This window comes from Armigeres subalbatus, chromosome 3 (assembly GCF_024139115.2).
Source record: "Armigeres subalbatus isolate Guangzhou_Male chromosome 3, GZ_Asu_2, whole genome shotgun sequence".
Lineage (NCBI taxonomy): Eukaryota > Metazoa > Arthropoda > Insecta > Diptera > Culicidae > Armigeres > Armigeres subalbatus.
Genome location: NC_085141.1, coordinates 8,505,376 through 8,530,913, shown reverse-complemented (window position 1 = coordinate 8,530,913; position 25,538 = coordinate 8,505,376). Strand labels below are relative to the sequence as shown.

Below are 25,538 nucleotides of genomic sequence, written 5' to 3'. Positions count from 1 at the left end.
GGAACGGAACCTGGGAATTGGTACTATTGCCTGAAGGTCGAAAAGTAGTAGGTTCCAAATGGGTGTATAAGGTTAAGCGCAACGAAGACAATAAGGTGGTCAAATTCAAGCCAAGGTGGTAGCACAGGGCTTCACTCAACAGTTCGGGGTGGACTTCGATGAAGTTTTTGCTCCGGTGACCCGCCAAGCTAGTTTGCGGATGTTTCTTACCATTGCTGCAAACCGGAAGCTGATCATTAAGCATCTCGACGTAAAGACCGCATACCTCAATGGAATTCTGAAGGAGGAAATGTTTATGAGGCAACCGCCTGGTAGTATAGCTCAGGGACAGGAGGAGTTGGTTTGCCGCCTAAAACGAAGCATTTATGGCCTCCGCCAGTCGGTCAGATGCTGGAATGCAAAATTGAAGAATGTTCTTACCAAACATGGGTTCAAGTCGTCCACAGCGGAACAGTGTTTATACGTTAAAGAAGAGAATGGAAACAAAGTGTTTTTGCTTGTTTACGTGGATGATATGTTGTTGGCTGCATCCACAGTACTGGAAGTGAAGAAGATCATAAACAATTTGTGCAAAGAGTTCGAATTGACTGATCTCGGCGAAGTTCGCCATTTTTTGGGACTAGAAGTGCTACATGAAGAAGAGTGTTACAAAATCCGGTTGAAGAGCTATATTGAGCAGCTAATTGTGAAGAACGGGATGGGTGAAGCTGAAGATAAGTGTGAAAAGCTGAATGATCCGACCAAGTATAGAAGTCTTTTTGGAGGGTTATTGTACGTATCGGTTATTGCTCGTCCGGATATTGCCGTGTCCACGTCTATTCTTGGAAGAAGATTTTCGGACCCAAACGAAGCAGATTGGACCGCCGCCAGACGTGTTTTGCGGTATTCGAAGGCAACAAAGGATTATTGTTTGCGTTTGGGCGGACTTACTGACGAAGGATTAGTCGGATACTCTGACGCCGATTGGGCGGGCGATCCTGCCAGTAGAAGGTCAACATCAGGAGCTGCTTTCTATTACCACGGTGGTCTGATCTCATGGGCCAGTCGCCGGCAGCAATGTGTTACGCTATCATCGATGGAGGCAGAAACTAAGAAACTATATGGTTGCGACATATTCGATTTTGGTGAACCGGTTGAAGCTCCAGCTATATTGAAGGAAGATAATCAAGGTTGCTTGGCTTTCGTTAAGACAGAGCGAACGAATAGACGATCGAAGCACATTAGTACGAAGGAAAAGTTCATTCAGGAGTTATGCGATAAAGGAGACATCGTCTTGGAGTATTGTTCTACAGACATCATGATCGCTGTCGTTATGACAAAACCCCTAGGTCCGGAGAAGCATGGACGCTTTACCGAGATGCTAGGCTTAGTAAAGTAAGTGTGAAGCTGTAAAACGTCGAGGAGGAGTGTGGAACGGTACAACGATTACCACTTCAACCATACCTCGTTTGAATGCACACCTGTGTGCCTAACATACATTGAGCCAAACGAGGTGCGAGAGAGACACCAACGAACATATGCTTCATTCGTGAAGTAACCGCTACCGCGTCCGGTGTAACTCTTTTAAGTTTATATTAATAAATAGTTCTAAAATGATTTCTCGCGTGTATTCTTTTCTTTCCACAATTGATCCGAATCCGTACGCTGTTTTTCCATTTCGATGTCCCTGACTCTGCCATAGCTTCCGTCAGAATTGGACCTGGGGACCCTAAAGGACTGCTTGCAATGGCGTCCTTATTTTGTAAAACTTTTCAAAAAATCTCTAAAACACCCAATACACGAAAGTAAAGGTTTTCTTTTTCACGTTAGTGCGTTTAGAATAATATGTTCTATCGGGGTCTCCGTAAAAAAAAATGTTCATGAACCCCCTGTAAAACTTTTTAGTTTACCCTCGACATGAAAGAGGAGAGCATGCACCTTCGCGTGGTAGGAAGGTGTTTCAGAGATACTGACCTGGTTTCGACTACACGTTAAACGCCTTCATTTTGGTTCAAACCATGAGTGAATACCCTGAATATAAATATAAATTTAGGTGAGTCGGTCCCATTGAATCTATTTCGCGTTACAACCCTTTCAAAAATATGAAATAAAAAATCAAGACAAAATTTTCAAAACGACTTATCTGCTTTTGTAAACAAAGATTCAAACGACGATTTGACGAATCTGATAGCTCTCCCACGCAAACCAACACCATCAATAGGTACGTGAAGGATTCCGCTATCTGTTGGTGGTGTTGGTTTGCGTGGGAGAGCTATCAGATTCGACAAATCATCGTTTGAATCTTTGTTTACAAAAACAGATAAGTCGTTTTGAAATTTTTGGCTTGAAATAAACATATGTTTTCGGGGTATATTTTTTCAGGTAGTGATTTAATACACTTCAATACTATTAGCACATGCAATTATCGGTAAAATGTTTCGTATAATGTTAACATGAATTTCGGAAACAAATGTCCATCGGTTCAGTCCACCATTATTAGGATTCGAGCTCCATGATGGTAGACTCTCTCCGATCAGAATCCAGCGGGACAGTTCCGATGACAATAGGGATGGCCAACTTCATCACTTGATGCAACGCTCCAACCTCCAGTTCCGCCTCCAACTCGTACACGATCTGAATAATCTTGCAACTATCACTTGCACTGGTAACCGGAGTTTGAGGTACCAGAATACTTTCTTCATACCGAACCACATCGGGGTCATCGATTTGATCCAGCTCTGCACCGGTCACATCATGCCGGCAGTTCTTGAGCTTCACTCGGGGGGTGTCGCTAGTGTATGCCACAATCATCACGAGCTTCAGCTGAATTAGATGGATTTTGCAGTTACTGCGATTGCTGACCTCCAGCATAACTGGAATTCTCTGCCCTGGAACGTAACCAGTAGCGGGAATCTGCAGCGCTACCAACAGCGGACCGGACCGGCACGGCCAGCAGCGGAAAGTGCTGCTGTTCTCGACGCGAGCCGAACGGCGAACCGATGAAGGTTCTGCATTCAGATCCAAGCCTCGGCGCACGGTGAACTCGATCGTGAAGGTCTTATCCACCCTGCCGGATCGCTGCAGCACCACCGTAATTATGTACTGTATTCGGCCGTGTTCTCCTTCGAAGGATGGTGGCAGCGAATCCGGTAGGTAGCAGTCGAAGCTGTACGTTGATGTGCCTGTCTGGACGTCCACTTCCTCACCTGATTTGGATTGAGATAATCAAAAAAAGAAAAATAAGAAATAATAATATAATCAATATCTAATACAAGGTCTATTTGCCGTTTTAAACGCCCAAAAATATTGGAAAACAATTGGCCGAGTAAACCTGGCTAAAGATTCGATAAAGTGTATACAACTCACCATTTGAGCCCAGCAGGTCGATTTCCGAGTCGAAACATGCTTCACTTCCTTTGAACCGCAGCGTTTTCTTCGCTCCTCTGAACTGATCCCAATCTACGGTAGCCACACCTGCGATGATCAATCTAATTGCTGCAAAAAAAAGAACAATTCATATTTGATATGTGTTAATATGTGTTAAAACAAACAAACTGATACTGGAAGGAGTTTCAGAGGTCAACAAATGGTATTTGAGGAAATATTCGTCATATTCGGACCTCATTGCACCGACAAACTGACGGGCATTTAAATTTCTCACCCTAACCAAAAATGTGAAACGATCGATTTGAATATCGAGGGTGATAGACGATTGCAAGCATTGTTGGATAGATTAAATAGTAATGACCAGGTAATTACACTACTCAACCTACAGAAGACAAGCTCGGTGGTCTAGTGGCTACCCAAACAGGTGAGAATAACAAATTTATATAATATTGCGTTCAACAGTTTTTCTAACATAGGCTGTTATAAACTTGGTTCAGGATGTTGTAAAAATAACTAAATTTTCTAACAAAATAATGAAACATAACTTATTCTGTTATAATTTTGTTAAGAAAAGATTGTGATAATAATTTTTCATAACTCGATTATATCAATGGTTGTTATAAATAACTGATTCTGTTACAATCATATTATAATCTTGTTTTGCCTTCCTAGTCGGGTACCGCTTCTGCCTCAGGCTTGTTACGTATTGTACCATGCATAAAAAAATCTACTCCTCCGCTTATTTTAGTCGCAACGAAAAATAAGCGCCAGATAGTCGCCTAACAAAAACATACCTGAAGAAAAAATTTGCTTTGATATTTTTGATAAACGTGCCACGTGGTGGATTATGCCGATGAATGCTTTGATAGCATGTGCTTTTTGTTCTGCGAAGAAATTAAACACATCTATTAGACTGCCGTCATACGCATACTGTCCCATGTTTGCTGGGATTCCCTATATACATGGGACAGTTATGCGTATAACGGCAGTAGAGCCTTGGGAAATGATTACAAAAGCTGTCATTTTGTTGCAAGGCAAGTTTGTAAATTTAACTCGATGTGTTATATAAAAAGTTGTGAAAATAGGTTATACTGTAAAAAATTATGATATTGAAAAGATTATGATTATCCAGAATGTAGGCAATTTACTTGATTTACTTTGTCCAGCTGGTTCAATTTTAAATGTAGGTTCAAGTTATACTGAAAGTGGTACCTTCGTTTTTTTCCAATTCCTATCTACCAAAAATGTACGCAATTTTTTTTCGGTAAAAATAAACATAACACATTATGTTCTAATCATGTTATAACGATCATAAAATTTTCTTTCCTCCATATTTGACAGAGAATTTATAACAAAATTATTGCAAGTTTTGTTATTTGTAACACATCTTCTTCTATCTTCTTCTATATCAGCGGTTCTCAACCTTTTTCTTGAGAGGTACCTCTTCGAACTTTTGCATGATTTGAGGTACCCCCTCTCGAAAGTAGGCTTCCAATCCTCTTGAAAACATAATTCCGAGCCCTTTTGAAGGGAAGCTCCTTTAAGCTTTTGAGTCCATTTAGAGTAGGCTTCCGCGCCTCTTTATTAGAGGCTTCTGAGCCCCTTCCGAGCCTCTTCAAGGCGGTTTTCGAGTCACTTGAAAGGAAGCTTTCATCTTGAAAGAACGCTTCTAAGCCTCTTGATAATATGCTTCCAAGCCTATTGAAAGAAGAATTCGGAGCTTCTTGAAGCGAGGCTTCCGAGCCTCTTGAAAGGAGGCTTCCGAACCACTTGAAAGTAGACTTCAGAGCCTCTTGAAAGGAGGCTTTTGAGCCTCTAGAAAGAAAGCTTTTGAGCTTCTTGAAAGGAGGCTTCCGAGCCTCTTGAAAGGAGGCTTCCGAGCCTCTTGAAAGGAGGCTTCCGAGCCTCTTGAAAGGAGGCTTCCGAGCCTCTTGAAAGGAGGCTTCCGAGCCTCTTGAAAGGAGGCTTCCGAGCCTCTTGAAAGGAGGCTTCAGGCCTCTTGAAAGGAGGCTTCTGAGCCTCTTGAAAGGAGGCTTCCAGGCCTCTTGAAAGGAGGCTTCTGAGCCTCTTGAAGGAGGCTTCCAGGCCTCTTGAAAGGAGGCTTCTGAGCCTCTTGAAAGGAGGCTTCCAGGCCTCTTGAAAGGAGGCTCTGAGCCTCTTGAAAGGAGGCTTCCGGGCCTCTTGAAAGGAGGCTTCCAGGCCTCTTGAAAGGAGGCTTCCGAGCCTCTTGAAAGGAGGCTTCCGAGCCTCTTGAAAGGAGGCTTCTGAGGCCTCTTGAAGGAGGCTGCTGAGCCTCTTGAAAGGAGGCTGCCGAGCCTCTTGAAAGGAGGCTGCTGAGCCTCTTGAAAGGAGGCTGCTGAGCCTCTTGAAAGGAGGCTGCCGAGCCTCTTGAAAGGAGGCTGCTGAGGCCTCTTGAAAGGAGGCTGCCGAGCCTCTTGAAAGGAGGCTGCCGAGCCTCTTGAAAGGAGGCTGCCAGGCCTCTTGAAAGGAGGCTGCTGAGCCTCTTGAAAGGAGGCTGCTGAGCCTCTTGAAAGGAGGCTGCCGAGCCTCTTGAAAGGAGGCTGCTGAGCCTCTTGAAAGGAGGCTGCCGAGCCTCTTGAAAGGAGGCTTCTGAGCCTCTTGAAAGGAGGCTGCTGAGGCCTCTTGAAAGGAGGCTGCTGAGCCTCTTGAAAGGAGGCTTCTGAGCCTCTTGAAAGGAGGCTTCCAGGCCTCTTGAAAGGAGGCTTCTGAGCCTCTTGAAAGGAGGCTTCTGAGCCTCTTGAAATGAGGCTTCTGAGCCTCTTGAAAGGAGGCTTCCAGGCCTCTTGAAAGGAGGCTTCTGAGCCTCTTGAAAGGAGGCTGCCGAGCCTCTTGAAAGGAGGCTTCTGAGGCCTCTTTGAAGGAGGTTTCTGAGCCTCTTGAAAGGAGGCTTCCGAGCCTCGTGAAAGGAGGCTTCGGAGCCTCTTGAAAGGAGGCTTCTGAGCCTCGTGAAAGGAGGCTGCTGAGCCTCTTGAAAGGAGGCTTTTGAGCTTCTTGAAGGGAGGCCTCTGAGGCCTCTTGAAAGGAGGCTTCCGAGCCTCTTGAAAGGAGGCTTCCGGGCCTCTTGAAAGGAGGCTTCCGAGCCTCTTGAAAGGAGGCTTCCGAGCCTCTTGAAAGGAGGCTTCCGAGCCTCTTGAAAGGAGGCTGCCGAGCCTCTTGAAAGGAGGCTGCCGAGCCTCTTGAAAGGAGGCTGCCGAGCCTCTTGAAAGGAGGCTTCCGAGCCTCTTGAAAGGAGGCTTCCGAGCCTCTTGAAAGGAGGCTTCCGAGCCTCTTGAAAGGAGGCTTCCGAGCCTCTTGAAAGGAGGCTTCCGAGCCTCTTGAAAGGAAACCTTCGAGCTGCTTGGAAGAAGGCTTCCGAGAGGTGTTAAAGGATGCTTCTAACCCTCTTGCAACGAAGCAACCGAGTTTTAGTGAAAATGTACGAGAAAGGCAAAAAATCATTTTGTTCATTCGACGTTTTGTTCGTTTGATCTTTTGTTCCACAGCCCTTCATACATTGTGCAGGTTGTGTCACATGGGATTTATTGATCGCATTACATATTATGTACAAAATAAATTTTTGAAATAGAAAATACATAATTATTAAAACTTTATCAATGAATTTTGATTGAAATTGTAATATGTCCGCCATTACGCATTTTTGTCCGAGGTACCCCCTAGGGCCAGCGAAGGTACTCCCAGGGGTACATGTACCCCAGGTTGAGAACCGCTGTTCTATTTAATAAAAATGAAATGGTCTGTGTTCGTATCCGCATAACTCGAAAACGGCAGGATGGATTTTCTTCATTCCTTCAGCAGATATGTTCATTTTAGCTTTTAGTTTCCGACGGGTTTATATGATATTTGTTCATGCAAAAATTACGAGTAAAGTTGAGTAAATCGGGGAAAAATAAAATTAAGATTCGTATGAGCATTTTGCATGGGCGCGTCATAACGTGCATTCTCGCCTACTATGCAGGACAACGTCTGCCGGGTCAACTAGTATTGATATAATTTTGTTATGACTAACTGGTCGGGAAGTGTAATTGCTGCTAGACTTTCGTGATGTGGAGGACGCAACTATGAAAGACAATATCGTTAATGAGTTAATGACTGCATTAAAAAACGGTAACTGGGCAACGACCAAGAAGGGAATTCGCTGACAGATAAAACCGAAGTGGCAGCCAAGTGGAAGCAACACTTTGAGACTTTGTTGAATAGTGGAAGTAACGGTGCATCGGTGAGCAGAATAAATACTAGCGATGATGGACAAGCTGTGGAGTCGCCTACACTAGATGAGGTTAGTAAAGCTGAAAAACAATAACTGCGGGGAAGGACCAGCTCCCGGCTGAACTTCTCAAACATGGCAGTGAGCAGTTTTATGAAGTTCTGCACCATATTATATCGAAAATATAAGAAGACGAGGAAATGCCTGCTCTTTGCCCTCTCTTTAATAAAGGGCACAGACTGGAGTGCGCCAATTACCGAGGAACTCTTCTTAACTCTTCTTAATTCGTCGTACAAAATAATGTCCCATATTCTGTTCAGTAGATTGAGACCGCTTGAAGAGTCCTTCGTCGGCGAATACCAAGCAGGTTTTCATGAGAGCCGATCAACGACGGATCAAATGTTTACCCTGAGACAAATCCTTGATAAATTCCGGGAGTACAACTTGCAGACATATCAAGTGTAAGGGTTGCGGATGAAATATTGACGTCATTTGTTACCTTAGATGGATCTACTGTTCAATATAGCGTTCGAGGGAGCGATTAGGAGAGCTGGTGTGCATAGAAGCGGTACCATTATCACAAGATCGCATATGCTCATGGGATTTGCGGACGATATCGATATTATCGGGATTGATCGCCGTGCCGTGGAAGAGGCTTTGTGTCTTTTAAGAGGGAGACAGCGAGGATCAATACCAGAAAAACGAAGTATATGGTCGCTGGCAATCAACGTGGGTTCCCACCTATGTAACACTTTTTGTATTAAACATCTGAAAATTTGGTATGGATCGTCACACTTCGCTCAACCCCTCCTCCCCCTCTAAGCGTTACGTAATTTGTGGACGCTCCCTAAGTCTGCAAAGGAAAACAAAACTCGCGCTGTATACTTCTCTGATTCTTCCGGTGGCTTTATACGACCATGAAACATGGACGTTAAAGGAGGCTGATCGGAGAGCTTTCGAAGTGTTTGAGCGTAAGGTACTGTGGACAATACTCGGCGGTAAACAGGAGAACGTTATCTGGCGGCGTCGCATGAACTACGAATTGTACCAGGTGTATAAAGGGCTGGATATTATTAAGCTTAACAGCAGACTACGGTGGGCTGGTCACGTTGTTCGTATGCCGGAAGAACGTCAAGCGAAGATAATATTTAGTAGAGAACCCGGAAGAGGCCGCAGGTTTCGTGGAAGGCCGCGTACACGATGGTGCAGTTGAAGAGGACCTGAGGGCGCTCAATGTTCAGTGCGACTGGAAGCGATTGGCCCAGGATCGAGTTCAGTGGACAAGGATACTCCATTCGGCGTAGGTTCATTGAAGAGCTGTAGCCCATCAAGTATCAAGTAAGTAAATACCAAACGTGTCTCGTGATTAATTGTCTACTGGCTAAATCCTTTTCCGTCTTTTTCGTGGTGTTCGCTTCGCATAAATTGGTTCTGCACACAGGTTATGGGCCCAGCACGCTTCCACTGCGGGAAAGATGGAGATACGTTGTATTGCTAATTCAACTCGTCGTGGTTTGCGAGTGAAAATCTGGTGATTGGTTTTTTGTTCCTTGACAAAATGGCGGATAGTGCCAAACTTACGTTCCCTATAGTCTCTCTCATCTACTGTCAAAGTGAGTGAACCCTGATAAAAGAACCCTGGCTAAACCCTTTTCCGTCTTTTTCGTGGTGTTTGCACGTAAAGTGGTTCTGCTTACAAAACCATCACCTTGCCGTAACCCTCTAGAAATCCGATGTCATTTCGATGTCATGGGACTAATTTGTAAATATTTTTTTCACGAGTTATTTACAATTGTGCTTTTCTATAAACATGTATCTCTTATGATTCTAAAACATTTTCTGATAGGTTATTGCTCTAAACATTGCATGTTAATCAAGAAATCCGAATTGTAAATAACTTTTTTGGTTAAATTTTGATACACATAGTTAAGTTTGCCATTTTAAGGTGCTTTTATGAGATACTAGCTTTATGTACCCGGCCTTGCTCGGAATTGCCAGTTTGGTTTGCAGTTTTCTTTTACAATCGGAAAATGATAAAACCAATTGATCAACAGGGTAATTGTGCTTACTTATTCATACTTTATCATTTGATTAAAAGAAGGCTTTTGGAAACATTGACTGATTTTGAAGAAGGGATCTTGGGTTTGAAAGGTCTTATTCCGGGAAAACGTCTATTTCTAAAGAATGAAAAACATTCATCGATGCCATATTCGGGCAACGCATATTTTTAAAGAAGGGATCACACCCACCATTGCCTTATTCCGGGCAAATGCCTACTTTTGATGAAGCAATCACAACCACCATTCAGAAGGAAACACATTAATCATTGCTTTTCACTGGGCATACAATTATTCCGATGAACAACAATACCCAATCCCAATTCAGAGTTCATGGGTTCAGAATTTAAATTGCGTTGATCGATAACTAAGCAATACCCCTCCCCCCATACCCTCCCCCTTTTCCAAAGAGCATGCTCAACCCCCCTATCGTCCAATCCTTAAGACAAAAAATTTGTGTTCAAAATTTGGTTGAAATCGGCCTAGGGGTTCAGAATTTACACTGAGTTGATCGATAACTAAGCAATATCCCTCCCCCACACCCTCCCCCTTTTCCAAAGAGCATGCTTAACCCCCTATCGTCCCCTTTTTAAGATAAGGAATTTGTGTTCCAAATTTGGTCGAATTCGGCCAAGGAGTTCAAAATTTAAACTGCGTAGATCGATAATTAAGCAATAGCCCTCCCCCCATACCCTCCCCCTTTTCCAAAATGCATGCTCGACCCGTCCCTTCCTTAAGATAAAGAATTTGTGTTCTAAATTTGGTTGAAGTCGGCCAAGGGGTTCAGAATTTACACTCAGTTGACCGACAACTAAGCAATACCCCTCCCCCCACACCCTTCCCCTTTTCCAAAGAGCATGCCTAACCCCCCTATCGTCGTCTCCTCAATATAAAGAATGTGTGTTCCAAATTTGGTTAAAATCGGTAAATGGGTTCAGAAGTTATGCTGGAACATACATACAAACATACATACAAACATTCAAACATTGAGTTTTATATATATAGATTGCGAAAAAAGATTTGGGTGCCGGTGGGACTTGAACCCACACTATTCCATTAAGTACACGGACGTATTACCAATTATACAACAGCTGCCGTTTGCGAGAAGTTGGTTCAAGTCCCACCGGCAGCCGAATCTTTTATGTGTATCAAAATTAAACATCTTTTCAAAAAAAAAGTAATAGCTATATAAAAATTTACAGTTCCTTGTAAGGTATGATCCATTGGAATACAATTGGTTATATGGTAAACAATACAATCTATTGTACTTTTATTGTAGATTTTTCACGGTTGTAAAAATCCTTTATTGTACTTACTTTAAAAGTACAATACATTTAAATGTGACCGATACATTCTATAATATTTTAGTTGTTCGCTTATGTTTTATATTGCTCATCCAAAAATTAAACAAATTATAAAAGTATTCCATCTCGGTGATCAAATAATCCGTTTTAAAGAAAATAAAAATATAATTTTAGAATATTTCATTGATTCATTATGTTGATGGAATAACAATTGAAAACAATAAAATAACAATATTTTTCATTATTACATGAAAAAACGTTCTACCGATTTTCAAATATATGTTTTAATTGCAGGTCTTGAAATATTCATGTTCTGATCAATTTAAATTTAAAAATTCAAAGGAACAAAATCTTTCACTTTTAATTTTACTTGGAGAATGACTGGATTTAGATGAGCGTGTACAATTTTGTTTGTGATTAGTGAGAAGACGAAGTAAACGAAGTGTTCCTTTTATAATCGTCTATCCGGTACAAAGTTAGTACGCTTTTTATATCGAAGTTGGATTTTTCTCCAGATACAGATTTTCTCCCAACTTCGGAAGTAGTGCGCTGGATTCGCCTAAAGATGCGCTAAACAACACATCAATTAGTTTGACAGATAAAATTTCGGAAGAAAGTTCGGTTCGGAAGTCCCGACTTCCGAATTCTAAGTTGATGCTACGCCGACAATACTGATTCTGCGAGCAAGCAACGGCCGATCATTTCCCGCTGTACTATGGTGAGTATCTATATCAAGGTATCTATATAGTGTTATCATCATGATATCGGATCATTTTGATGTGGGATAAATCTTTCAACACGTAAAGAAAACAACTTATAAATTAAAACCTTATAAGCAACAACCTATTCGAAAATATCAATACACCAATTCATTATGCCATCTGATGAATGATCCCATACCAAAAAGCAATAACATTCATAAGTTAATGAAAAGTATAAGTTTTGGAATGTATGTGCCTATAGTAACATTATTGTTTTTTAAGTGAAATACCTTCAGGAAGGGGTCCCTTGATTTACACCGCCGATGCAGTTCGCAGATTTTTTATTAACATGTATCCTTGTTCCTTTTCAGAAATTGAATAAATGATAAAACACTGCTGCATGCCACCATCACTGATGATTCAATATCGTTCGGCGACTATCATCGATCTATATCACCAACGGGATACAATAAAAAATTAAACAGGTAACTTTTGTTTTTCTTCTCGGTTTATACTTTTTGTAAGAAACCTGACATGATCTTAAAATTTATGTCTTCCACAGGAAAAAAAATGCGAGCAGCATTAGTTACAGCGGCTTCAGTGAGTTTAGCCGTTTGCATCATTGGCGACTGAAATCTACGTTTATGAATCCCGTTTATGAAAAATGAATGAACTAAAATCAAATTGAAATCATTTTGAAACAAAAATAAAATTGTATTACCATTATTTTTTTTTCCTAAATTTCAAATAAATTTAAATTGCATTAAATAGAAATAAATTTAAAATCAAATTAAAATTAAATTAAAGCTGAATTGAATTTAATTAAAATTGAAGTAGAATTATCTTAAAAATATATTAAAAATGAAACAAAATTTAAATTTACTGATTACAAATAAAATTTAAAACTAAATTGAAATAGTACCAATAAAATAAATTGTACAACATTAAATTGAATTGTATTTTTATTGTAATATTGAAGTCGAGATTGAAGTGAAATTTATTTAAAATCCCATTGTACTTCTACTGTAAAACAATAAAAAAAAATTGAGAAAAAACATTTGAAACACATTGTTTTCTATTGTTTTGGCCTTCGAAATCATCCCATTGAAGAACCGTTAAATCAATTGTTTTGCTCTGAATTTTGTATGAAAATTTTTCGATTTTTTTATTGTAAAGATACATAACAACCCCCCTTTTTTATTGTAAAAGTCCCATTTACCATTCATTTAATCGTGGAAAACAATTGTCTCTGATGTGATTTAGTTGTTAAAATTCCATTACATTCAATGGTAATTTCTATGTTTTACATGGTGATGTAACAGTAAAATTTATAATATTCTAATCATATTTTTTATCCGGGTATCCCAAGACTATTTTTGCCTTTCTCGTACATCAAAGTTGTACAGGAAGGCTTTCATTTCACTCCAAAATCGTACTTTTTATAGAAGTCTCGGAGACCCATGATGTTATACATATACCAATCGACTCAGCTCGTCAAGCTGAACAAATGTCTGTCTGTCTGTGTGTATGTGTGTGTGTGTGTGTGCACACGAAAACCGAAAAAACATTAGCCACTTTTAACATAGTAATTCTTAATTGATTTTCTCGCAACAAGTTGCATTCAAGAGGGGACAAAACCTTGTTGATCACTATTGAATTTGATAACGATAAACCATTGCGTTTAAAAGTTATTAAGAAAATGGAATCGGACTATATAAGCGCCATATAAGGTTGGTTTCTTGGCTAAATGCAAGAAAGGCAGTATCACCACTCGGTGAATTAAGTTGGGTTTTGCCTTTCTCGTACAACTAAGTTGTACCGAAAGGCTATCATTTCACTCCAAATTCAAACTTTTGATAGAAATCCCGGAGACCCATAGTGTTATATACCATTCTACTCAGCTCGATGAGCTGAACAAATGTCTGTCTGTCCGTGTGGGCGTGTGTGTGTGTATGTGTGTGCGTGTGTGTGTGCACAAAATGCCATAAAAAACATTAGCCAAATTTTCACATAGAAACTCTTAACCGATTTTCTTGCAACAAGTTGCATCCGACAGAGACTAAAACGCTGTTGATCACTATTGAATTTCATAATAATTGAAAATTGCAAAAAATAGATAATATTAAAATAGTGATGAGACATAGTCACATAGAACAATAATGTGTTATGAAAAATGCCTTGCATCTATGAATATTTCTCCCATTAAGAGTTTCATCGTACTATAAAGATGCTCGTGTTGCACGCATTTAGGCGTAGGTATGCTCTTCGTTCAGTTTCATAGTACTATGAAGTTGTCCGAAAGTCAAAATTCGAACATAGGAAATTCGATAAACTTTTGGCAGCGCCATCTGTCGTCTACTAGTGTAAATTTTCTATCATAACATTAGACGGTGTAACTGTTTTGCCTTTCTTGTACATCATCGAGTGTAAGCGTAAAGGCTACATTTATTACCTTTTTGCGCGAGAAAGGCGCCATCACCGCTAGGTGGATTAATCTGGGTTTTTATATTTCCCATCACTGGGAATGTGCCACCAATGGAATGGAGAATAGGAAGCAATAGCGAACTTCATTTATAAAATTTGCCGCTGAGAATTTATTTTTCTTGCCAATACAGGAATCACAAAATGAACAACAGCTTTGCCCTATAGCGCTGTAATGAAGACAATTGATTGACAAATTTGATCGGTATCATGAAACTAAGTCCTACTAATACCACACATTTTTATTTCAACTTATCATATTCCCATTTCTGGTTAACGTCGAACGAATCTCTCAACACATTTTTTTTCACTCGTATCATTATTCCATTTGATTTCATATATTCTCACTCTAAAATGCCTTTGAATTGAATAACAATAAAAATAGAAGTGCATAATGATTACCTAAATCATTATATGTACAACAGCCAATACTGAAATATCATCAAAACAATATGCTTCCCCTATATACACCCGGCACATGATCGCCTGCAAGGTATGCAACCACACCAAATACAACCCCTTTTTTTGCACCACACAAATAGGCGCACCCATTTTTCCATACATCGGTGTTCTTGCCTCACAGAAGCCATCTCATGCTCACGAGCCTTACAAATTAACTTGACTTCGCAACACAGCATCGCTAAGATGATGTTTTCTCGATTCTATATAGGCACGAAGGGGAAAGTATGAAAATTTTTGGATTGCATCCATGTTTACCATTCATCCGCTTCGTTTCGGTTACGGTAAGCTCGACCGTTCCTTCCACCTTCTCGCCACAGGTGTACACTTTGGTGTCGTTCCTTAGCCATATCTTACAGGTGGTTGGCATGGTTTCAACTTTTCCACTATTCTGTTAAAATCGTCACCGAACACAAAATTATCATCTGCCAATTATCCCAGATGCCCAAGATGTGAAAAATTGCGTCTCAGACGGGACGTAGAAGACGACGATAAGCGAGAAACCGTTAACGTTCCACGAGATCGTAGTAAATACTGATGAGGGGCGAATCGAAACAAAACCTCGCACGGGATGCATACTTTCAGGCGCAACACCGTCGCCGGAGCGTGGCCATAGCGTACGTGCGTACGTGTGAGATTTCACGTGATAGTTCTGTGCATGGTTGCGTGTGTTGGTCCCATTCCGGGGCTGAACTTGTCCCATTGTGCGTTCAAGGTTCGTGCTGAATGCAACAACCGAGCAGAGTCAATTGGAGAAAGGGGGAAAAGTGAACGCATGAGCAGTGGGTACGAGGTTGCATACCTTCAAGGCGAGATGAGATGAACAATGTCGTGTGTGGTAGAGTGTTTCATTCATTGAATAAGATGATGCTTACTCATTCTATTTTTGGAACAGGACGAGACAGGAAAGGATTTCCGTCGTCGCCTGTGTAATTTGGTGACCTACTTTTACGAGCAAACATGAGAAAGTAGATACGAGCAATGATGATCCCTTACACATTCCGATATGAGTCACCTTAGATTCTATGAGCTTGCAAATGATTATTTCCATACGTTTAAAAATAATACCAAACCTGAATATAAATCATAACAGGTTCATTTTAGTTTTTGTAGTTATAATTGCGGAACAACTCATGTTTTGGAAAAAAAATGCTTAGTAACATGAAAACCATTCCTGACTCCTGAGTATACTCCAAATTCTGCGCAGTTGTAAAAGGAAAAATTGCACGTACATTCTTCTTAACACTGCTCCTAAGAGTTCATTATAAGGTCTTGTGATGGTAACTGTGCAAATGGTAACTGGCTTAGAAACCTTGCAGTGAATAACCACATTCAGGGAATCGAACCCACCCACCCTCAGCATGGTCTTGCTTTGTAGCCGCGCGTCTTACCGCACGGCTAAGGAGGGCCCTCAACAATCACACATATCGCGTACAAATAATCTTAGGTGCATTCATTCGGTAGTGTAGCACTCTTTTTCCTATGGCAGAGCATTCTGCGCTTATAGCGGGTGCTATAGAATGTATTTATGCTACGTTTCGGCTATGCAGTATCGGTAATCAAACGATTATTTTGTTTTTATCCCAACCCAACGTTTCGACCACTTAATTGATAGGGATGTATAATAAAGACCAATTGGGTCGTATGCAAGAATGTTATCGTTCATTTAGTAATCTGTGTTCGACCATTTAGTAGTTTGCCAATAACTCATTCCAGAGGCCTGATTTCAAAATGTATTGTATGGTGGATTTTTAATGCGAAGGTTTTGCTACAACTCTCCTTAACAAGTCGACGTTCGAATTCCACTATTAAAGGAGTTACGGTGCTTGTTGGTATAATACTTATACTAAATGATAACAAAATATGCAATCATTTAGTCTAAGCTACTGCTACTAGCGTTATAGCTCCGTTATAAGTGAAATTCAAACAACGAACTGTTAGGCAGAGTTGTAGATGAACCTTTGCACTAAAAGTCCACCATACAACACATTTTGAAATTTAGCCTCTAGAATGAGTTATTGACAAACTACTAAATGATCGAAGGCAAATTACTAAATGATCGATAACATCCTTGGTCGTATGAATCTTAAACTCCGATAGGACACAAAGTTTACTTGTGTAACTGAGACCTGAGATTTGAAAAATGAAAATACGAAAAGAAATATTTGCATTCGGCCAAAGTTAATTGATTGTCGATTAAGCGTGATCAAGTAGCAAGGTAAGGTTGTTACTGAACAGACTCTCGGAGGAAATCTTGGATGAGAACTCTACGGAATTCTTTGACGAATGTCCAATGTGAGATGAGAAAAATGAGTAGTGAAGTGAAAAGTGAGAAAAATAGGAAGAAAGATGGAAAGAAGAAGAAAATAGGAACAAGAAAACAGAAAGAAGGAAGAAAGTAGAAGCAAAAGTGGGAAGAAAGATTGAGATATAAGAAGTGAGAGGGAAAACACTAGAAGAAAGAAGGGAGAAAGAAGAAGAAATTTAGGAAAAAAAAAGATAGAAGGAAGAAAGAAAAGGAGGAACGAAGAAGGAAGAAAGAAGTGATGGAGAGTTTAGGTGAAGGCTCCGTGATCGCCAAAATCAACGAAGTTTTCATAAGCTGTTGCTATGCACCTCCAAGATGGACAGTAGAGAAGTTCAGCCAAGTGCTGGAGCGGATAACCGACAACCTAATCGGACGGGTTCTACCACAAATGCCCGAATGACATAAACCTGAATTCCATTCGCCCGAAAATACCAAACACGAAAAAACCAGATTCCCGAATGGATCATGTGCACGAATAGACCATTTGCCCGAAAAGACCATTGACCCAAATGTCTTGACATTCCAAGTACACACAGCAAATAAATTTGACTTTTACTGGTAATGTAATCAATAAAACTAATGTGAATACAGATCATGTAATCGTTTTTTCAATGTAATTATGCGTTGAAAATCATGCACATAAACGGAGCATGAATCAAACCGTATAGATACCTCACCTTACCATTATACCTACACTCTATTGAAAACAATACTTTATCCACCCTGAAAATTAATTTATAAACCATTAAGTTTACATGAAATTATGTGAACCGAAACAAAAGGTGGCCACGCTTGCGACGATCTCGGTAGAATGTAAACAAACCAACAGTTCCATCAAGGCAGCTGCAAATGCAGCGGGAAACCATCGTTTTCGACCACCGTCATACTAAAGCGAAGATTTTCCATTACGACTACAAAGCAGCATCCATGATGCTGCATTTCATTGGTGTACTTTATCAGGCGTTTTCTTAAATCGATGGAAAACTTCAACTTCTTGCACTTCATCCATCAAATATTTTCCCTTGACGATGCGCTTACTCAGATCATGTAAATTTAAATTAGGGTAAAAGACCCAATAGTGGAGGAACTAAGCACGTTCTATCACTATTTGTTGGTTCACACCAAGTCCATACTTCATTCCACTTACCTCGAGTGTGCATATGAAAGGTTATTCATTATATTTCATCCAAAAACTGAGCTAATTGGAGCAACACCCATCATTGTTTCCTAAAATGGTGCCTCCAATTATTGGTGCAGTGTTCCAATAGTTGCGGTAATTTTTAATTCGGGTTCCTATAGTTGCGAATCTCATTGTTTTCATATGGGACTCGCAACTATAGGAACACTACCGCAACTATTGGTGCAAGGCTGAGAAAAATTTAAGGTATTTAAATGATACTTTACCGATTTTACGGGAAATTCATAACTGTTTTCTGTTATTTCGTCTATTGACATGTCAACAAATTGGTAGACTAGATGGGTTGCTGCGTTTGAGACGTAAATTTTGTAAAAATAGCACTACCGCAACTATAGGAACACCCACGACTATTGGAACTTTTACCCTACCTAGCCAGAACCCGCTCACGATGGGTTCGGTACTGTATGTTAGAATCGTTATAACTCAGAACATGTTACTCTTTGAGCAACATTGGTTTCAAGAAGTGAAAACGGTAGAGTGGTATCAGAACGGACTATCACTCTGCGGGCCTGAGTTCGATTCTCATGTTGACCTTTTTTTTATTTATACAGCATAAAATAGATTATGTAAATTTAAAACACATAAATTGGAAATGATAAGTGATGTAAAAATAAAATAAAATGTAAATTTCTATCGTTTATCATGCTCCAATTATGTGCATGCTATTTGATGTAAATGTACATGATTTGTTCGAACTGTGCAGAGTTTCCAATCATAGTCCTTATTTCGTTGGCGGGTCGGTTGCCAAAAATAACAATCTCTTTTTCTTCTTTCTTCATATTTTGTGGTGTTTGAAACGCTTCAGTAAGCTAGCTTACCGGGGTCGCGTTATCTACATCGCGCTGGTGGGGCTGCTCTGCGACTCACAATGAAAATTGGACGGGAACCCCAAATTGACCAAAAAAGCGCCTTTGTGCTGAAAGTCCAACGAGAATGGCAAACGTTAGTCTAATGCAACACTATTAAAAACGATTTAATTTACCTTTTTTTAAATAAATCCTCCGGCAAATTGATTAGTCTCACAAAATCGTCAGACGCACTGACGGCAACAAGCTATATCTGGAAGACACCAAAAGATTTATTCCACAATACTCTACCTTTTGAAACCACTACTCTCAATATACCTTCGACAGACTTGAAGGTTCACACGTTCCACTTTTGAAAAGTCCTAACTTTTAAACGAAACTTGAAAACCGCGATATTGCTACTGCTCTACTGCGAGCGAAAATGAACGAGCTTAGGGTTTTTTTCCTTCAGAAAACCTTAGAAGACAATTGTTTATTATTCCTTGATTTTCAAATGGTTGAAAACAAGATCTATACTTTCAGGAGCCATTGCTGCACTCAATGAAGCAGTATTATACGTGTATACCACTTTGTTTAGCCGAAAGGCAAACCGTACGAAACATTTCACCTCCCAAGACAGTCAAGTACCTAGTTAGGCAAAGACAGGTTGTATTTTGGTCTCGCTTTGGACTTTGAATCTTCAAGCCGACTTAACGAATTCTAGCATTATTTTGCTTAAAAAGATAAAAACGTTCAAAGCTAAATTAATTCAAAAGAAATAAAATATATACAGAAAAGAACAAAAATGATTAATTTACAATAATTCAATCTAAATATTATTTTGCTCAAAATGATAAAAACGTCAAAGCTGCTTAATTTAATTACAATAATAAAAACTTATTTCAAAATTGATTTACGATTGATTTTGCTTAGAAAGATAAAAACGTCTAAAGCTTTTGAATTCATTTCAAATTTAATTCAAAATATCCGTTCAACGTTACAGTATCCAAAGTAAAAGTTACTATTAAGCCAAGACCGTTTGATCAAGGTAGATCTTTGTCTGCATAATACCGATTGGCATGAGAGCATAAATCTGCCTTCCTTATGGCTTAGGCTGTTCTTTAGAGACATCTATTATGTCCATAAATTCTCTTTTTAAAACACGAATTAATCCAGAAATGCAAACAGTAAATGACTTCTTCTGAAATATGGTGGAAATGGAAAACTACAGTGAACTCTCCCTTACTGAAGGGACGTTATTGATGGGACCATCGAGTTAGGGAGGTATCGAGATAGGGAACACATTTATATTTGCCCGAATGCCGTTTGGCCGAATAGTTTAAATTGTTTCCTTATAAAGTGAAGTTAGAAGTGAGATGTGAATAGATAACAGCGAGAACTAAGAAGTGAGAAATGAGATGTTCGAAATGAGTAGTGAGAAGTAAGTACTGAAAAACGGAAGCGAGTATTGAGTAGTGTGATGTGTGCAGTAACATGCGCATAGTGGGAAGTGAGACATGAGAAGTGAGGAGTGAGATGTGATGGTAGGATATGAGTAGTTAGCTGAACACAAGCAAGGGGTGAGCAATGAGAGATGATAATTGGGTAGTGAGAAGTGAGATGTTGAGTAGTGAGAAGTGAGTGGAGGGACATAAGACAAAAAGAAGAAGGAAGACACAAGAACGAAAACAGAAGAAAACAGAAAAACATAGTTTCTTACTCCTCGTTCCTAGACTATCAGTTTTCATTTGTTACTGCTTCCTTCTCATTACTCCCTTCCCACTTCTCATTTCTTACTACTTACTTCATACTTTTCTCTTCTCACCTCCCTCTCACCACTATTCACTTCTCACTTCGCACTTTTCACTATTCATTTCTCACTTCGAACATCTCACTTCATCTTACTACTTCTCACTACAATTGTCGCACTTCTAACCTCTCACTTCCCATTTCTCACTTCCAACTACTCACTCGAATTGCTCACTGTTCACTTTTAAATTCTCACTTCTCACTTCTCACTATTCATTTCTCACTTCTCACTTCTCATTCCATACTATTAATTTTTCACTTTTCACTTCTCACTTATACCTTCGTATATCTCACTTCTGACTTCTCATTTCTATTTGTATTACCAGACTTAGGCCGGAGTGGCCTGCGCAATACATAAAAGTCTTCTCCATTCAGCTCGGTCCATGGCTGCACTTCGCCAACCACGCAGTCTGCGGAGGGTCAGCAAATCGTCCTCCACCTTGCGCGCTGTGCACCTCGCCTTCTTTTTCCCTTTAAGAGGTGAGCCAGCCTAGGGCTGAAAGCCTCTAAAATAAAGACAATAATAATAATAATTCTTGTTCCCTTCGGATCGTTGTCGAGAACCATTTTCACCATATTACTGTCCAACATTCTGACTACGTGCCCGGCCCACCGCAGTCTTCCGATTTTCGCGGTGTGAACGATGGATGGTTCTCCCAACAGCTGAGGCAACTCATGGTTCATTCGCCTCCTCCACGTACCGTCCGCCATCTACACCCCATCTTTCGAAAACTCCCAGTGCGCGTTGGTCCTCTACGAGCATCGTATAGGTCTCATGTCCGTAGAGAACTACCGGTCTAATAAGCGTTTTGTACATAGTCAGTTTAATACGGCGGCGAACTCTATTCGATCGGAGCGTTTTGCGGAGTCTAAAGTACGTACGATTTCCTGCCATGATGCGTCTCCGAATTTCTCTGCTGGTATCGTTATCGGCGGTCACAAGTGAGCCCAAGTAGACGAATTCTTCAACCACCTCGATTTCGTTACCACCGATGCAAACTCGCGGTGGGTGGTTCACATTGTCTTCTCTTGAACCTCTTCCTGTCATGTACTTCATCTTAGACGTGATGATGACTAGTCCGATCCGCTTAGCTTCCCTCTTCAGTCTGATGTAGGCTTCCTCCATCTTCTCAAAGTTACGTGCCATAATATCTATGTCGTCGGCGAAGCCAAATAGCTGGACGGACTTATTGAAAATTTTACCACTCGTGTTAATCCCTGCTCTTCGTATTACCCCTTCCAAAGCGATGTTGAATAGCAGAGACGAAAGACCATACCCTTGTCGTAACCCTCTGCGCGTTTCGAAGGGACTCGAGAGTACCCCTGAAACTCGAACTACGCACATCACCCGATCCATCGTCGCTTTGATCAACCGTTTCAGTTTATCCGGAAATCCGTGTTCGTGCATTAGCTGCCACAGCTGGTCCCGATCGATTGTATAATATGAGGCTTTGAAGTCGATGAATAGATGATGTTTGAGCATGGGCACGTTGTATTCGCGGCATTTCAGCAGTACCTGGCGAATGACGAACACCTGATTCGTGGCGGAGCGTTTGCCCATAAAACCCACCTGGTACTGCCCCACGAACTCCCTTGCAATTGGTGTTAGTCGGCGGCATAAAAATTGGGAGAATACCTTGTAGGCGGCGTTCAGCAATGTGATTGCGCGGTAGTTGCTACAATCCAGCTTATCGCCCTTTTTGTAGATGGGACACACGACACCTTCCATCCAAATTCCATTCCATTCCAAATCCAAATCCAATCCAAATCCAATCCAAATCCAATCCAAATCCAATCCAAATCCAATCCAAATCCAATCCAAATCCAATCCAAATCCAATCCAAATCCAATCCAAATCCAATCCAAATCAATCCAAATTCAATCCAAATCAATCCAAACCAATCCAAACCAATCCAAACCAATCCAAATCAATCCAAATTCAATCCAAACCAATCCAAACCAATCCAAACCAATCCAAATCAATCCAAACCAATCCAAATCAATCCAAACCAATCCAAACCAATCAAATCAATCCAAACCAATCCAAACCAATCAAATCAATCCAAACCAATCCAAACCAATCAAACCAATCCAAATCAATCCAAACCAATCCAAACCAATCCAAACCAATCCAAACCAATCCAAACCAATCCAAATCAATCCAAACCAATCCAAACCAATCCAAATCAATCCAAACCAATCAAATCCAATCCAAATCAATCCAAATCCAATCAAATCAATCCAAACCAATCCAAATCCCATCCAAATCCAATCCAAATCCAATCCAAATCCAATCCAAATCCAATCCAAATCCAATCCAAATCCAATCCAAATCCAATCCAAATCCAATCCAAATCCAATCCAAATCCAAACCAAATCCAATCCAAATCCGTTCATTTAATCCAACTTCTGGTTTCGCGTATAGTACACCATCAACCATTTGCCATTAACTAGTACTGCTAGCCAATAACTCCAAACTAGTCTTACGCATAATAAATTCGAACTTCCGAATAGCTTTGTAAAATCCGTCAACCTTATTAATTTTACAAATTCCAAGATATCTGCTACTACAGGTAATCCCACTATGGCTACTAAGTCAGTACATTCCAAGATAAATTTCCAGATAATTGTTATTAATTAACGACTGGAAAAATTGTTGCATCTAGGATCTGGCTATCTCAGTCACTGGGTTGATCAAAACGGCTATATTTTTCGTTGGATTTATCGTTTGTCGGTGCGTTGATATTATTCAGGTTGTAATTAAAGAATTTGCCACGTATCCTCGACACACAGACCCGTTCGCAAATAGGTTTCCACCGCATTACTCGTTTCATCTGATTGTCCATCACTACGAAACTAACTCTGCTTGTTCGACGCCGCTACAATAGATGTTATATTCGAATGCGGTGTGGATTGTGTGATCCACGGCTCTAAAATCACGTTCTCCTGATCTAGGCCACCGGACTTCTTGTATAGCGGCCACGTTCACTTCATCTTTCTGTAGTTCACGAGCCAGAAGGCTCACTACCTAAGTAACATTTCAAGTTTTATCATACTCTATTAACAGTTTTGGAGTGCAAATTTTTCAAGACTTAAAATATATGGATTTATTGAGCGTTTTATTACGGTTTTGAAGATAGCTATAAGTCTTCAAACGAGGCAAATCTCGCAGCATTGAACAAAGCAGTGATAAAACCGCAATTTCAAACTTCCGAAAACCCACATACATTTCATAGTAAAGAAATGGTGACAACATATTATTCACATATTTATTAGTCAATAGAATAAGAATAAGTTTCCATTTGTTTGATTAGACAATCGAGAATAGAATCACGAAGAGAATGGAACACTGTAGTAGGTATCAACAAACAATAAACGACTCTTAAATTTCACTCCAATGTTCAACAGCCCTTAGAATTTGATAAGTCTTCCCAGCTTTGCTGCATTCACGCTTCCCGCGTCCATACCCGTAAGGCTTTGCTTTCGATCAGATTCGAATCCCGAGCCGGTATCACGCCGATCTTGACCGGAACCCGAACCGTCTGATTGGCGTTGAAGAAGCAAGTATCGAACTGAAATTCCACCGCCACTTCGTACGCTATCTGGACCACGAAGGAATAACTGCTCGATGGAAGCACCCACGGCACCTGTAAGTTCTCTGCCGCAAGGACTCCTCCCTCCGGCAGTCCGATACCTGGCGTTACATTTTTACATACGATCGTGCGCTCTATCTTCTGAAACATGAACGGCCGCTTCGCGCTGTAGATCACCTTCTGTACCAGCATGGTCACTATCTTGGTCATTTTGTTGTTCCCTTTGTTGTTGACTTGGATCACTGCTGGAATAAATTGTCCCGGTACGAACCCCGAAGTGCACAACTCTACCGAGGCATAGAGTATTCCACTAGGAATGCAGGGCCAATATCCAAGAGCTTTGGTGAGTTCGGAACGTACTGGTAACAGGACTTCATCATTCAGATCAAGCTGTCGAACGACTTGGAAATGAATCGTGCAGCTTTTGGACTGTCTCCAGGGTCGCTCCAGAGTAGCTTTCAACCAATAACGAATGTTGCCGAATTTTCCTTCAAATGAAGCCGGAAGCGTATCCGGTAGATGGCATGCGAATCCATGACTGTACGTTCCTGCTGGTACTTCAGTAAGTTTGTCTGAAACAATAATCACGTTATGAATATCACAAATCGTCTTAATGAATTGCAAATCTTACCCTGAGATTGATAAAGCACCAGTGCAGAATTCAAATATCGTTCCTTTCCCTTCAGTGGACCCTTACTTCCACTTTCTCGATCCGCGAACTTCGTTTTTCCAACGCCATTTATTGTAAGCAGCAGTTCTAAAATGAATATTAAAACCTCTGGAGATTTTGGCCGTTAAATGTAACCCACCGCAACTAACTGGACACAGAACAACTCTTCCCGAGGGTGACAACGACGTCGCCAATAAGCTCCTGCCCAGGGTAATAGATTTCACCGGGATTGTCGATGAGCAGGATTTCCAGCTTGGTCAACATCCTCCTCCTCCTGTCGACACTATGCGAAACGAAACAAGTTTGAATGCGAGAGACAGCCGAAAGAAACTATATCGTCATCTTAGCTTGCCGCATGTGGCGCCAGACTGTCGCCATCTGAGAAGGAATACACTTCGCATCGATGCCGATGCCGTTCGATGAAGAGTTTATCTCATGCTTCAGCATGAGTGCGTGCGGTCGCCCTATTGAATCGATCGAAAGATGCGTACTATCTGTAAACTACATAGATGAGTATTTCGTTGATGCACAATAAAAGCTTTGAAATTAAGATATTTTTTTTGGAGAAAAAAAAACTTTTAT

The 25,538-nt window shown here is 40.5% G+C and overlaps 2 protein-coding genes across 2 annotated transcripts in view; both read right to left on the bottom strand.

Moving 5' to 3' along the window:
* Positions 1-2,341: 2,341 nt before the first annotated feature.
* Positions 2,342-15,132, bottom strand: LOC134227589 (arrestin domain-containing protein 3-like). Its single transcript, XM_062709177.1, has 3 exons — positions 14,852-15,132; positions 3,346-3,474; positions 2,342-3,185 (listed from the first exon to the last, which is right to left on the bottom strand). Exons 1-3 carry the CDS (start codon positions 14,961-14,963, stop codon positions 2,476-2,478), a joined length of 951 nt encoding a protein of 316 aa, XP_062565161.1. The 5' UTR covers positions 14,964-15,132; the 3' UTR covers positions 2,342-2,475.
* Positions 15,133-23,948: 8,816 nt separating this feature from the next.
* The window catches only part of LOC134227588 (arrestin domain-containing protein 17-like), a 32,954-nt gene continuing 31,364 nt past the window's right edge, over positions 23,949-25,538 (bottom strand). Inside the window, exons 2-4 of the mRNA XM_062709176.1 lie at positions 25,106-25,457; positions 24,918-25,043; positions 23,949-24,858 (exon numbers count right to left, since the gene is read on the bottom strand). Coding sequence (XP_062565160.1) covers positions 24,140-24,858; positions 24,918-25,043; positions 25,106-25,220 — 960 coding nt within the window. The 5' untranslated portion in view covers positions 25,221-25,457 and the 3' untranslated portion in view covers positions 23,949-24,139. The remainder of the gene's footprint in view (positions 24,859-24,917; positions 25,044-25,105; positions 25,458-25,538) is intronic.